The 14,259-nt window shown below is 35.1% G+C and overlaps 1 protein-coding gene across 1 annotated transcript; it reads left to right on the top strand.

Moving 5' to 3' along the window:
• Window positions 1-11,198: 11,198 nt before the first annotated feature.
• LOC123170756 (uncharacterized) lies at window positions 11,199-11,911 on the top strand. Its single transcript, XM_044588529.1, has one exon. The coding sequence runs from the start codon at window positions 11,300-11,302 to the stop codon at window positions 11,909-11,911; it is 612 nt and encodes a 203-aa protein (XP_044444464.1). The 5' UTR covers window positions 11,199-11,299.
• Window positions 11,912-14,259: the final 2,348 nt, after the last annotated feature.

The raw sequence follows: 14,259 nt of genomic DNA, 5'->3' as shown, positions 1-14,259 counted from the left end.
GGTTCATATATGACCTACATAAATCAAAATACAGAAGCATGAGGATACAGTAAATTACCTCGTCTTCAGGGGCAACTAATGGTTTGTAAGCTGGCGCTACAGAAACTCCATGTCTATCTCTCTCATCCCAAACATCCCTATGATCATCAAGCACGTAAATTTAGGTCAGGAGGAGCTATGAAAACATCGACAATTAATATTCAATAAACAACGACATTTTTGTATACTAGCAATGTGTGTATGCTGCTACTAGGGAGAAGATCATGTGATACCATCATTCATGTGATAACATGATACAAGGTTGACAAGTTCAACTTTAGATATGTCAAAATATTTTGATTTTCTTTTTAATGTTCATCACGTATATGTGCACATCCCCTAAAAATTCAGATCAAAATGTGAAATACACAAACATAAATCCAGATGTGACTAGTGTCCTTTTGACACTATTCATGTTCAGTTTCTCCTTTTGTATTACATATATTCATCTGAATTTATTAGGGGTTGTAGACACGTATGTGATGAACATTCACAATTTAGTACTTCGTTAGCTGTTGATCTGACTAATATCTATTAAGGATGTAGTTGGTCACGTTGATCAAGTAGCCATTCAAGTCAAATATCCTTGACCAGCTATTGTGTTCGTCAAGATATAATTTTGTTATATCTTCATCATATTGTAAAGAATGGAGGACCTATAATTGTATGTTTGCATATTCGACAATCATTTTCAGTAAATAGGGACACCCAGTTTATATAGCATAATATCAGCTTAATTTTATTCGTCTAGTTAAGAAAGTTAACAAGTAGAAACAATTGAGAAAAACACACATGCTCATTAACTATTGCTCCTCTCTACTTCACCACTTTTATTGTCACCTGGTACTATAGGAGCAACACTGTGTCTGCAGTATTATTATTCTGGAATATAATTGCAAGTGATGTAAAACTTCTGAATATAAGCATGAATTACACGATGTAAATGTAGCATAAAATACCTTGAACTGTAAGTAGTCACCAACATCCTGGTTGTATGGAAGATCCAATACCTCATTTTCATAAATTTGTTCATTTATTTTTTTCAGTAGCATCCCATCAAACTGACTATAACATCACCCGTTGATTAAATATATATGAAAGACAAAAGCAGAGACAATATTTGGAGTTGAGGCTATAAGGTATTATCTCATATATTGTATATGGAATTAAAGAATACTTTGCAGACATGGCTTCAACATTTTGGACTGGTTCATATATGACCTACATAAATCAAAATACAGAAGCATGAGGATACAGTAAATTACCTCGTCTTCAGGGGCAACTAATGGTTTGTAAGCTGGCGCTACAGAAACTCCATGTCTATCTCTCTGATCCCAAACATCCCTATGATCATCAAGCACGTAAATTTAGTTCAGGAGGAGCTATGAAAACATCGACAATTAATATTCAATAAACAACGGCATTTTTGTATACTCGCAATGTGTGTATGCTGCTAGTAGGGAGAAGATCATGTGATACCATCATTCATGTGATAACATGATACATGGTTGACAAGTTCAACTTTAGATATGTCAAAATAGTTTGATTTTCTTTTTAATGTTCATCACGTATATGTGCACATCCCCTAAAAATTCAGATCAAAATGTGAAATACACAAACATAAATCCAGATGTGAATAGTGTCCTTTTGACACTATTCATGTTCAATTTCTCTTTTTGTATTACATATATTCATCTGAATTTATTAGGGGTTGTAGACACGTATGTGATGAACATTCACAATTTAGTACTTCGTTAGCTGTTGATCTGACTAATATCTACTAAGGATGTAGTTGGTCACGTTGATCAAGTAGGCATTCAAGTCAAATATCCTTGACCAGCTATTGTGTTCGTGAAGATATAATTTTGTTATATCTTCATCATATTGTAAAGAATGGAGGACCTATAATTGTATGTTTGCATATTCGACAATCATTTTCAGTAAATAGGGACACCCAGTTTATATAGCATAATATCAGCTTAATTTTATTCGTCTAGTTAAGAAAGTTAACAAGTAGAAACAATTGAGAAAAACACACATGCTCATTAACTCTTGCTCCTCTCTACTTCACCACTTTTATTGTCACCTGGTACTATAGGAGCAACACTGTGTCTGCAGTATTATTATTCTGGAATATAATTGCAAGTGATGTAAAATTCCTGAATATTAGGCATGGATTACACGATGTAAATGTAGCATAAAATACCTTGAACTGTAAGTAGTCACCAACATCCTGGTTGTATGGAAGATCCAATACCTCATTTTCACAAATTTGTTCATTTATTTTTTTCAGTAGCATCCCATCAAACTGACTATAACATCACCCGTTGATTAAATATATATGAAAGACAAAAACAGAGACAATATTTGGAGTTGAGGCTATAAGGTATTATCTCATATATTGTATATGGAATTAAAGAATACTTTGCAGACATGGCTTGCAACATTTTGTACTGGTTCATATATGACCTACATAAATCAAAATACAGAAGCATGAGGATACAGTAAATTACCTCGTCTTCAGGGGCAACTAATGGTTTGTAAGCTGGCGCTACAGAAACTCCATGTCTATCTCTCTCATCCCAAACATCCCTATGATCATCAAGCACGTAAATTTAGTTCAGGAGGAGCTATGAAAACATCGACAATTAATATTCAATAAACAACGACATTTTTGTATACTAGCAATGTGTGTATGCTGCTACTAGGGAGAAGATCATGTGATACCATCATTCATGTGATAACATGATACAAGGTTGACAAGTTCAACTTTAGATATGTCAAAATATTTTGATTTTCTTTTTAATGTTCATCACGTATATGTGCACATCCCCTAAAAATTCAGATCAAAATGTGAAATACACAAACATAAATCCAGATGTGAATAGTGTCCTTTTGACACTATTCATGTTCAATTTCTCTTTTTGTATTACATATATTCATCTGAATTTATTAGAGGTTGTAGACACGTGTGTGATGAACATTCACAATTTAGTACTTCGTTAGCTGTTGATCTGACTAATATCTACTAAGGATGTAGTTGGTCACGTTGATCAAGTAGGCATTCAAGTCAAATATCCTTGACCAGCTATTGTGTTCGTCAAGATATAATTTTGTTATATCTTCATCATATTGTAAAGAATGGAGGACCTATAATTGTATGTTTGCATATTCGACAATCATTTTCAGTAAATAGGGACACCCAGTTTATATAGCATAATATCAGCTTAATTTTATTCGTCTAGTTAAGAAAGTTAACAAGTAGAAACAATTGAGAAAAACACACATGCTCATTAACTCTTGCTCCTCTCTACTTCACCACTTTTATTGTCACCTGGTACTATAGGAGCAACACTGTGTCTGCAGTATTATTATTCTGGAATATAATTGCAAGCGATGTAAAATTCCTGAATATTAGGCATGGATTACACGATGTAAATGTAGCATAAAATACCTTGAACTGTAAGTAGTCACCAACATCCTGGTTGTATGGAAGATCCAATACCTCATTTTCACAAATTTGTTCATTTATTTTTTCAGTAGCATCCCATCAAACTGACTATAACATCACCCGTTGATTAAATATATATGAAAGGCAAAAACAGAGACAATATTTGGAGTTGAGGCTATAAGGTATTATCTCATATATTGTATATGGAATTAAAGAATACTTTGCAGACATGGCTTGCAACATTTTGTACTGGTTCATATATGACCTACATAAATCAAAATACAGAAGCATGAGGATACAGTAAATTACCTCGTCTTCAGGGGCAACTAATGGTTTGTAAGCTGGCGCTACAGAAACTCCATGTCTATCTCTCTCATCCCAAACATCCCTATGATCATCAAGCACGTAAATTTAGTTCAGGAGGAGCTATGAAAACATCGACAATTAATATTCAATAAACAACGACATTTTTGTATACTAGCAATGTGTGTATGCTGCTACTAGGGAGAAGATCATGTGATACCATCATTCATGTGATAACATGATACAAGGTTGACAAGTTCAACTTTAGATATGTCAAAATATTTTGATTTTCTTTTTAATGTTCATCACGTATATGTGCACATCCCCTAAAAATTCAGATCAAAATGTGAAATACACAAACATAAATCCAGATGTGAATAGTGTCCTTTTGACACTATTCATGTTCAATTTCTCTTTTTGTATTACATATATTCATCAGAATTTATTAGGGGTTGTAGACACGTATGTGATGAACATTCACAATTTAGTACTTCGTTAGCTGTTGATCTGACTAATATCTACTAAGGATGTAGTTGGTCACGTTGATCAAGTAGCCATTCAAGTCAAATATCCTTGACCAGCTATTGTGTTCGTCAAGATATAATTTTTTTATATCTTCATCATATTGTAAAGAATGGAGGACCTATAATTGTATGTTTGCATATTCGACAATCATTTTCAGTAAATAGGGACACCCAGTTTATATAGCATAATATCAGCTTAATTTTATTCGTCTAGTTAAGAAAGTTAACAAGTAGAAACAATTGAGAAAAACACACATGCTCATTAACTCTTGCTCCTCTCTACTTCACCACTTTTATTGTCACCTGGTACTATAGGAGCAACACTGTGTCTGCAGTATTATTATTCTGGAATATAATTGCAAGTGATGTAAAATTCCTGAATATTAGGCATGGATTACACGATGTAAATGTAGCATAAAATACCTTGAACTGTAAGTAGTCACCAACATCCTGGTTGTATGGAAGATCCAATACCTCATTTTCACAAATTTGTTCATTTATTTTTTTCAGTAGCATCCCATCAAACTGACTATAACATCACCCGTTGATTAAATATATATGAAAGACAAAAACAGAGACAATATTTGGAGTTGAGGCTATAAGGTATTATCTCATATATTGTATATGGAATTAAAGAATACTTTGCAGACATGGCTTGCAACATTTTGGACTGGTTCATATATGACCTACATAAATCAAAATACAGAAGCATGAGGATACAGTAAATTACCTCGTCTTCAGGGGCAACTAATGGTTTGTAAGCTGGCGCTACAGAAACTCCATGTCTATCTCTCTCATCCCAAACATCCCTATGATCATCAAGCACGTAAATTTAGTTCAGGAGGAGCTATGAAAACATCGACAATTAATATTCAATAAACAACGACATTTTTGTATACTCGCAATGTGTGTATGCTGCTACTAGGGAGAAGATCATGTGATACCATCATTCATGTGATAACATGATACAAGGTTGACAAGTTCAACTTTAGATATGTCAAAATATTTTGATTTTCTTTTTAATGTTCATCACGTATATGTGCACATCCCCTAAAAATTCAGATCAAAATGTGAAATACACAAACATAAATGCAGATGTGAAGAGTGTCCTTTTGACACTATTCATGTTCAATTTCTCTTTTTGTATTACATATATTCATCTGAATTTATTAGGGGTTGTAGACACGTATGTGATGAACATTCACAATTTAGTACTTCGTTAGCTGTTGATCTGACTAATATCTACTAAGGATGTAGTTGGTCACGTTGATCAAGTAGGCATTCAAGTCAAATATCCTTGACCAGCTATTGTGTTCGTCAAGATATAATTTTGTTATATCTTCATCATATTGTAAAGAATGGAGGACCTATAATTGTATGTTTGCATATTCGACAATCATTTTCAGTAAATAGGGACACCCAGTTTATATAGCATAATATCAGCTTAATTTTATTCGTCTAGTTAAGAAAGTTAACAAGTAGAAACAATTGAGAAAAACACACATGCTCATTAACTCTTGCTCCTCTCTACTTCACCACTTTTATTGTCACCTGGTACTATAGGAGCAACACTGTGTCTGCAGTATTATTATTCTGGAATATAATTGCAAGCGATGTAAAATTCCTGAATATTAGGCATGGATTACACGATGTAAATGTAGCATAAAATACCTTGAACTGTAAGTAGTCACCAACATCCTGGTTGTATGGAAGATCCAATACCTCATTTTCACAAATTTGTTCATTTATTTTTTCAGTAGCATCCCATCAAACTGACTATAACATCACCCGTTGATTAAATATATATGAAAGGCAAAAACAGAGACAATATTTGGAGTTGAGGCTATAAGGTATTATCTCATATATTGTATATGGAATTAAAGAATACTTTGCAGACATGGCTTGCAACATTTTGTACTGTTTCATATATGACCTACATAAATCAAAATACAGAAGCATGAGGATACAGTAAATTACCTCGTCTTCAGGGGCAACTAATGGTTTGTAAGCTGGCGCTACAGAAACTCCATGTCTATCTCTCTCATCCCAAACATCCCTATGATCATCAAGCACGTAAATTTAGTTCAGGAGGAGCTATGAAAACATCGACAATTAATATTCAATAAACAACGACATTTTTGTATACTCGCAATGTGTGTATGCTGCTACTAGGGAGAAGATCATGTGATACCATCATTCATGTGATAACATGATACAAGGTTGACAAGTTCAACTTTAGATATGTCAAAATATTTTGATTTTCTTTTTAATGTTCATCACGTATATGTGCACATCCCCTAAAAATTCAGATCAAAATGTGAAATACACAAACATAAATGCAGATGTGAAGAGTGTCCTTTTGACACTATTCATGTTCAATTTCTCTTTTTGTATTACATATATTCATCTGAATTTATTAGGGGTTGTAGACACGTATGTGATGAACATTCACAATTTAGTACTTCGTTAGCTGTTGATCTGACTAATATCTACTAAGGATGTAGTTGGTCACGTTGATCAAGTAGGCATTCAAGTCAAATATCCTTGACCAGCTATTGTGTTCGTCAAGATATAATTTTGTTATATCTTCATCATATTGTAAAGAATGGAGGACCTATAATTGTATGTTTGCATATTCGACAATCATTTTCAGTAAATAGGGACACCCAGTTTATATAGCATAATATCAGCTTAATTTTATTCGTCTAGTTAAGAAAGTTAACAAGTAGAAACAATTGAGAAAAACACACATGCTCATTAACTCTTGCTCCTCTCTACTTCACCACTTTTATTGTCACCTGGTACTATAGGAGCAACACTGTGTCTGCAGTATTATTATTCTGGAATATAATTGCAAGCGATGTAAAATTCCTGAATATTAGGCATGGATTACACGATGTAAATGTAGCATAAAATACCTTGAACTGTAAGTAGTCACCAACATCCTGGTTGTATGGAAGATCCAATACCTCATTTTCACAAATTTGTTCATTTATTTTTTTCAGTAGCATCCCATCAAACTGACTATAACATCACCCGTTGATTAAATATATATGAAAGGCAAAAACAGAGACAATATTTGGAGTTGAGGCTATAAGGTATTATCTCATATATTGTATATGGAATTAAAGAATACTTTGCAGACATGGCTTGCAACATTTTGTACTGGTTCATATATGACCTACATAAATCAAAATACAGAAGCATGAGGATACAGTAAATTACCTCGTCTTCAGGGGCAACTAATGGTTTGTAAGCTGGCGCTACAGAAACTCCATGTCTATCTCTCTCATCCCAAACATCCCTATGATCATCAAGCACGTAAATTTAGTTCAGGAGGAGCTATGAAAACATCGACAATTAATATTCAATAAACAACGACATTTTTGTATACTCGCAATGTGTGTATGCTGCTACTAGGGAGAAGATCATGTGATACCATCATTCATGTGATAACATGATACAAGGTTGACAAGTTCAACTTTAGATATGTCAAAATTTGTTGATTTTCTTTTTAATGTTCATCACGTATATGTGCACATCCCCTAAAAATTCAGATCAAAATGTGAAATACACAAACATAAATCCAGATGTGAATAGTGTCCTTTTGACACTATTCCTGTTCAATTTCTCTTTTTTGTTTCTCTTTTTGTATTACATATATTCATCTGAATTTATTAGGGGTTGTAGACACGTATGTGATGAACATTCACAATTTAGTACTTCGTTAGCTGTTGATCTGACTAATATCTACTAAGGATGTAGTTGCTCACGTTGATCAAGTAGCCATTCAAGTCAAATATCCTTGACCAGCTATTGTGTTCGTGAAGATATAATTTTGTTATATGTTCATCAAATTGTAAAGAATGGAGGACCCATAATTGTATGTTTGCATATTCGACAATCATTTTCAGTAAATAGGGACACCCAGTTTATATAGCATAATATCAGCTTAATTTTATTCGTCTAGTTAAGAAAGTTAACAAGTAGAAACAATTGAGAAAAACACACATGCTCACTAACTCTTGCTCCTCTCTACTTCACCACTTTTATTTTCACCTGGTACTATAGGAGCAACACTGTGTCTGCAGTATTATTATTCTGGAATATAATTGCAAGTGATGTAAAATTTCTGAATATTAGGCATGGATTATACGATGTAAATGTAGCATAAAATACCTTGAACTGTAAGTAGTCACCAACATCCTGGTTGTATGGAAGATCCAATACCTCATTTTTCACAAATTTGTTCATTTATTTTTTTCAGTAGCATCCCATCAAACTGACTATAACATCACCAGTTGATTAAATATATATGAAAGACAAAAACAGAGACAATATTTGGAGTTGAGGCTATAAGGTATTATCTCATATATTGTATATGGAATTAAAGAATACTTTGCAGACATGGCTTGCAACATTTTGGACTGGTTCATATATGACCTACATAAATCAAAATACAGAAGCATGAGGATACAGTAAATTACCTCGTCTTCGGGGGCAACTAATGGTTTGTAAGCTGGCGCTACAGAAACTCCATGTCTATCTCTCTCATCCCAAACATCCCTATGATCATCAAGCACGTAAATTTAGTTCAGGAGGAGCTATGAAAATATCGACAATTAATATTCAATAGACAACGACATTTTTGCATACTCGCAATGTGTGTATGCTGCTACTAGGGAGAAGATCATGTGATACCATCATTCATGTGATAACATGATAGAAGGTTGACAAGTTCAACTTTAGATATGTCAAAATATGTTGATTTTCTTTTTAATGTTCATCATGTATATGTGCACATTCCCTAAAAATTCAGATCAAAATGTGAAATACACAAACATAAATCCAGATGTGAATAGTGTCCTTTTGACACTATTCATGTTCAATTTCTCTTTTTGTATTACATATATTCATCTGAATTTATTAGGGGTTGTAGACACGTATGTGATGAACATTCACAATTTAGTACTTCGTTAGCTGTTGATCTGACTAATATCTATTAAGGATGTAGTTGGTCACGTTGATCAAGTAGCCATTCAAGTCAAATATCCTTGACCAGCTATTGTGTTCGTGAAGATATAATTTTGTTATATGTTCATCATATTGTGAAGAATGGAGGACCCATAATTGTATGTTTGCATATTCGACAATCATTTTCAGTAAATAGGGACACCCAGTTTATATAGCATAATATCAGCTTAATTTTATTCGTCTAGTTAAGAAAGTTAACAAGTAGAAACAATTGAGAAAAACACACATGCTCATTAACTATTGCTCCTCTCTACTTCACGACTTCTATTGTCACCTGATACTATAGGAGCAACACTGTGTCTGCAGTATTATTATTCTGGAATATAATTGCAAGTGATATAAAACTTCTGAATATTAGGCATGGATTACACGATGTAAATGTAGCATAAAATACCTTGAACTGTAAGTACTCACCAACATCCTGGTTGTATGGAAGATCCAATACCTCATTTTCATAAATTTGTTCATTTATTTTTTTCAGTAGCATCCCATCAAACTGACTATAACATCACCCGTTGATTAAATATATATGAAAGACAAAAACAGAGACAATATTTGGAGTTGAGGCTATAAGGTATTATCTCATATATTGTATATGGAATTAAAGAAATACTTTGCAGACATGGCTTGCAACATTTTGGATTGGTTCATATATGACCTACATAAATCAAAATACAGAAGCATGAGGATACAGTAAATTACCTCGTCTTCAGGGGCAATTAATATTTTGTAAGCTGGCGCTACAGAAACTCCATGTCTATCTCTCTCATCCCAAACATCCCTATGATCATCAAGCACGTAAATTTAGTTCAGGAGGAGCTATGAAAACATCGACAATTAATATTCAATAAACAACGACAATTTTGTATACTCGCAATGTGTGTATACTGCTACTAGGGAGAAGATCATGTGATACCATCATTCATGTGATAACATGATACAAGGTTGAAAAGTTCAACTTTAGATATGTCAAAATATTTTGATTTTCTTTTTAATGTTCATCACGTATATGTGCACATCCCCTAAAAATTCAGATCAAAATGTGAAATACACAAACATAAATCCAGATGTGAATAGTGTCCTTTTGACACTATTCATGTTCAATTTCTCTTTTTGTATTACATATATTCATCTGAATTTATTAGGGGTTGTAGACACGTATGTGATGAACATTCACAATTTAGTACTTCGTTAGCTGTTGATCTGACTAATATCTACTAAGGATGTAGTTGGTCACGTTGATCAAGTAGCCATTCAAGTCAAATATCCTTTACCAGCTATTGTGTTCGTGAAGATATAATTTTGTTATATGTTCATCATATTGTAAAGAATGGAGGACCTATAATTGTATGTTTGCATATTCGACAATCATTTTCAGTAAATAGGGACACCCAGTTTATATAGCATAATATCAGCTTAATTTTATTCGTCTAGTTAAGAAAGTTAACAAGTAGAAACAATTGAGAAAAACACACATGCTCACTAACTCTTGCTCCTCTCTACTTCACCACTTTTATTGTCACCTGGTACTATAGGAGCAACACTGTGTCTGCAGTATTATTATTCTGGAATATAATTGCAAGTGATGTAAAACTTCTGAATATTACTGAATTCATGGAAGTAAGATGTGTATTACTACAAGAAAATCTATAGTGAGCAGCTGTGTATTCGTCGAACATAGAGAGCATTAATATGTACAGATCCAAAAAGAGCATTCAGCAGATACTGCACACCGATAGTGCACATATCCACGACCAAAGGTGCATACTGCATTTATGATATCCCATTGCAATCATTATAAAGAATTCCCATCCGCATGTACATCGCCTCCATCCATCCATCTCTGCAATACACACCCTTCTCTTTCTATTTATCTCCACTTATCTCTCATATCTCTCAGCACTTCAGTACTTCTAGGTTTCTAGCTATCCCTGTTGTAATCGCAACAATGCCAAGGACAACCATCATTTTCTCCACCATCCTCTTCATGCTCCTTGCTGTAGTGATAACTGCTCAATCCAGCAGCTCTGCTAGTGGGAAGCCCAAAGCGACCAAGCTCATGGTGGAAGCATGCAAGAACGCCTTGATCAACTACCCCTACGGCGATCCCTTCTCGCAAGAATTCTGTTTGTCTACCCTCCAGTCGGACAATCAGAGTGCCGAGGCTAAGGACCTCCGAGCCCTAGTGCTCGTCGTTATCGACATCCTTAAGAGCCATTTCACTGCCGCTGGCGGTAAGATCAAGAAAATGCTGCAAGATGCCAAGAAGGGAACGGTGATGATGCCCGTTCTTAGTTTTTGTGAGGTAGACTATGACCATGTGGTGAGACGCCTCAACGTTTGCCAAGGCCTGATCAGGGACTACCAAGGAGACAAGAGTGGGCGGCAGCCATTGCGGCTGACTCACTGTGTGGAAATGTCATTCACCCCGCTCAACAAGTGCTCGATCGGGCTTGAAGATATGCCAGGGGTGGAGGTCCTCTCCAAAGAAAATGTTGAGCTGCAGTTTATGGTGCAAGTCAACACGGGCCTGCTAGCATCATATGACGTCCATGATTAATATAATGTTTGTTATTATCTGTGAGAAAGGATGTTGTTTTGGCATCCATTTGCACTGTTATTTCAAATAATAATCATAACGTTGGTGTCATAAATTTTACTCATTTTTTGTCTAATGGTATATACACAAGGATGGTTGTGAACACCTTATTTATAGAAGAAATTAATCAAGAAGCGATACTGCTAACAGACCAGCTGGATATTTGGAAATATGATCATCCCCGTTTGTCTTTCTGGTTCAAAGGCTGACACGAATAGCACTGGTTCACTCCTTGTGGAACCTATCTTCAATTTGCATGACTAGTCATGTATCAACTGGTGTTTCAACAAAACAGACTGAATACTAGGGAAATGTTGTCAAGGAAAAAATTCTTCACCCATGACTAGTCATGTGTCAAGCGTGGTTCAGTATTACTAGAGATAATCTCGACACAGAAAACAATATTACTAGAGACAAGCGTACATCTTTTCTTCAACTGCCGTTCTTTGCCATGCCAAGATTGTGATATATCCGCCCAAGTTTGTCTGTTCACCATAGAGACATGCATGGAGTCTCACTCGACACTCATCAAGGAACTGTTCAATTCGAGCATGCGAGAGCAAATTTAATAACGAAGGGGCCTTGATCTTTTTTACGTCCAGATTGTAACCACAAACTAAATTATGTGCATCCTGAAGAACTCTTAAAAGAATAACAAATATCATATCCTTTCGATGAAGGGAGAATACGCACATAAAAGTGAGACATATTATTACAAGGTTACCCAAAACAGGCATCAATATATCTATACATACAATAAACCTTTTTTTTGTGGAGGCACAAAATGAATAATAATCATTATGATAAAATTGAGTTGCATTAATGAAACTATGAAATAGACGCATTAATACCAGAACATCTATAATAAGCATCAACATATTTGTGAATAGATAGGGCACTCATTAATACGAGGATATCCAAAATGAGCATCAAAATATTTGTGTCAAGATAAAACACTAATAATTTGGATATCCGTGGCCAAGCTGACATTTATGAACCACCAATACATATGTGCATACAGTAAACAATAATGATTTTAATATCCATTATCAGGCCGTTTTTGCATTAATGGACCGATGCAGTGATGTATTAATACCTATTGCAACTGATTATGAATGATCGGATTAATTTCAGTTTCAAAGTCGTACGTATACATAAGCAAGATCATGGAAACTCACAATGGCTTACACTCACAAGATGAAAAACCTGTAAGGTTATATGTCGGCATACACGTACACCCTGAAAAAAATGTGGATATCCAAAGATTAAAAGGTGGATGCAGGGAGGATAAAAAAGAGTTTAGATCATTTAAGAGGTATACTTTAAACTTGGCTTGCATGTTCACTTTAGTGCCTTGTGTTGGAAAATGCTGCTTTTTGGTGCAAAAAGTTAGCTTAACTATGCAATAGGATGCATTTCTTGTCGGCAGCGGTCAACTCTGCCTATGTAGAAACCGAATCCTGGCGAGTCCAACTTGTCAGCCTATGCAAGAAATAAACTCGCGTGTAAAATCAACGCTACTGGGGTCGAACTTGAGACCTCTCTCAAGGCTAGTTCGGACGTGCTAACCACTACACCCAGCGGCATTTCTTGTCCAACCACTCCAAACGCTTCTCCGCGACATGCACATCGCCGTAGACGACGGTGACCTCTGCAGCAAGTAAACACGCAACATCACAATGCTCCTAGTGTTTATCGTGCGGCAGCTGTAGCCGAGTATACCTCTCGGCTTACGTTGCTTTGCCGAGTGCCCGTGAGTTGACTCTCGGCGAAGAGCCTGGCACTCGGCGTATAAGGAAATTCCAGTAGTGTTAGTAGAAACAGATATTTGAAGACAAAGTCTCATTCGATCTATGATATATGGAGCAGCACCAAGGGAAAAACAGGTATTAGTCACTCAACCATTGTCTTTCACTTTTATATTCCTACCTTCATGTACAATTCTTTCCCCCCATCATGCCACTGAACCCCACTGGATACGTGTTTCAACTTTCTGCCATTCACTCAGGAATAAAAGCTCACTACATATATACTGACGCGATTCAAAAACCAAATGGTAAGACGAAACAGCCATTTCCTAACTTTTCAAGACAGGAGCCAATTGGGAGCTTCCAGTGCACAGCCATCCCAAACATTCTTCCATCTGATCACCCGTTCTTCACAATGGAATACATCATTAATGAACCAAAACATGTGATTATCATTCTTACTGATGACAAGACGAACTGCAAAGTCAATGAATAGTTTACCAATGCACTTATCGATTACTCCAGTCATATAACTCAATATTTTTATTATCTATCTGAATT

Source organism: Triticum aestivum, chromosome 7D, assembly GCF_018294505.1.
Source record: "Triticum aestivum cultivar Chinese Spring chromosome 7D, IWGSC CS RefSeq v2.1, whole genome shotgun sequence".
In the NCBI taxonomy this organism is placed as follows: Eukaryota; Viridiplantae; Streptophyta; class Magnoliopsida; order Poales; family Poaceae; genus Triticum; species Triticum aestivum.
Note: the sequence above shows the minus strand (reverse complement) of the source record. Positions and strands in the feature narration are given on the sequence as shown.

Bases quoted from the DNA above. Each gene is read 5' to 3' on its own strand.
- LOC123170756 (XM_044588529.1), top strand. From the start codon at position 11,300: ATGCCAAGGACAACCATCATTTTCTCCACCATCCTCTTCATGCTCCTT.